Genomic DNA, 2,138 nt, shown 5'->3' with positions numbered 1-2,138 from the left:
TGTACCTTCGCATCAACAGAAGTACACTTCCTAGGGTTTATAGTCACAAGGCGCGGCATACGCGCAGACCCTGCGCGTGTCGCAACCGTAGTTGAGTGGCCAACCCCGACTAGCATCAAGGAACTACAATCGTTCCTAGGCTTCGCCAACTTTTATCGCCGCTTCATTGCCCGCTACGCTGTAGTAACGGCCCCTCTCACTGATATCCTCAAAGGAAATCAAGTATTCTACTGGAACGAGATCACTACAGAGGCCTTCAAGGCGCTAAAAGACCGTTTCACATGTGCGCCTATCTTGCGCCATTTTGTTGCCGCACTCGCGATTCGCCTTGAAACAGATGCCTCTACGTTTGCCATCTCCGGCATACTGTCTCAGCTATTTGAGGACAACAAATGGCACCCAATTGCGTTTATCTCACGCAAGCTACAAAGCGCAGAACTGAACTATGAGGTTTACGATCTTGAGTTGCTGGCCATTGTATATTGTTTCAAACAATGGAGACACTATTTGGAAGGCGCACAACAGACCATCCAAGTGTTGACAGACCATAACAACCTGCGCTCCATACGCGCTGTCCAAAAACTGAATCCGCGCCAAGCACGATGGGCGCTCTATTTAGGTGCTTTTGATTTTGAGATAAAGCACCGCCCGGGCCATTCCAACCCGGCAGACGGTCCCTCGAGAAGAGTGGATTACGAGCAGGAGAATACCTCACTGACTCAGTTGTTGCCTACCTTGCAGAATAAGCTTCTGGCAAAGGAAGAGCAGAGTGGAGCAAGAAGATCCACGCCCGAGCCCAGCTCGGTGGGCGCGTGTGAGACGCACGTAGCCAGTATATGCAGCGCCGTGAAGGTCTCTACTGCTGGCGCCATGGGGTGCACACCATGCGTGCCACGCTCACTGGCTAGGGTACTAGTCAGTGGCGAACCTGCATTAGCCGGGTCGGAAACGTTGTTGGAAGTCCTGCTCCAACTCCAGCAAAGGGACGCCTTTGCACAGGAGAGAAGCGCAAGCTCCAATCAACCAAAACGCACTCGAGTTCGCAGAGATGCGCCCGCATGGCGCATCGATGAGAATCAAGTCCTGAGATACAATGGTAGGATCTATGTTCCAGAGGAACCAGCCATCAGGCAGGAGATTTTGTCCCAGAACCATGACACACACATGGCAGGCCATTTTGGCGCACGTAGAACGCTTGAGCTGATCAGCAGGCTATACTATTGGCCAACGCTGAGCCAAGACGTTCAGGATTACGTACGGACTTGTGCAGTATGCCAAAGGAGCAAAGCTCCAAGGCACAGTAAGCACGGCAAGCTAGCATCGCTGCCAATCCCAGAAGATATCTTCGAAGAGGTGTCACTCGATTTCGTTACTGGATTGCCACCAGCAAAGGACAACTCAGGTTGCGTCTTTGATGCGGTACTAGTGATAGTCGATCGCTTCTCGAAGATGGCGATCTATATACCCGCTTTGAAGACATGGGACGCAAAGCAATTTGCTGAATCCTATTTTAATCATGTCATCTTGCGGTATGGTATTCAAAAAGGTATTGTGTCAGACCGAGGGTCAATCTTCACTTCTGCTTTCTGGACAGAAATATGCTACCAACTACAGGTAAAGCGCAGGCTTAGCACCGCTTTTCATCCACAGACGGACGGACAAACAGAACGCCAGAATCAGACCATGGAGCAATACCTGAGAATATTCACCACAGACGCACAGGACAACTGGGCTTCGTTGCTCCCCACTGCCCAGTTCGCTTACAACAACTCAATCCATGAATCAACAAAATTAACACCATTCTACGCGGTATATGGGAAACACCCATTACTTTCTATGCCACCTGAGGACAGCCGGCGAGAAGGGGAGGTGCCAGACGCTGTTAACAGGGTGCAGCGCATGCACAGCGCACGCGCGTCAGCCAAGGAACAGCTGCGCAAAGCGCAAGAGTACCAGAGCCGCTACTACAACAACAAACACAAACCTGAAGTTTTCCACCAAGGAGACCTAGTGTTATTGAGTACAAAACATATCAACATACTCCACCAACCAAACAAGAAGCTGTCTAGCAAGTTCATAGGGCCCTTCCGTGTACAAGACGCAGTCGGAACGCAGGCTTACCGCCTGCAATTACCACC

At 50.9% G+C, this 2,138-nt stretch overlaps 1 protein-coding gene across 1 annotated transcript; it reads left to right on the top strand.

Annotated features, from left to right (window-relative positions):
* Positions 1-34: 34 nt before the first annotated feature.
* Positions 35-2,137, top strand: AA0111_g12882 (hypothetical protein; the record flags this gene model as incomplete). Its single annotated transcript, XM_028646916.1, has 1 exon — positions 35-2,137. A coding segment is annotated over one exon (2,103 nt), but the record flags the coding sequence as incomplete, so codon positions are not given.
* Position 2,138: the final 1 nt, after the last annotated feature.

The sequence above is a fragment of the Alternaria arborescens genome, assembly GCF_004154835.1.
Source record: "Alternaria arborescens strain FERA 675 chromosome Unknown contig_197, whole genome shotgun sequence".
Classification (NCBI taxonomy): Eukaryota; Fungi; Ascomycota; class Dothideomycetes; order Pleosporales; family Pleosporaceae; genus Alternaria; species Alternaria arborescens.
This window is presented reverse-complemented; position numbering and strand designations above follow the sequence as displayed.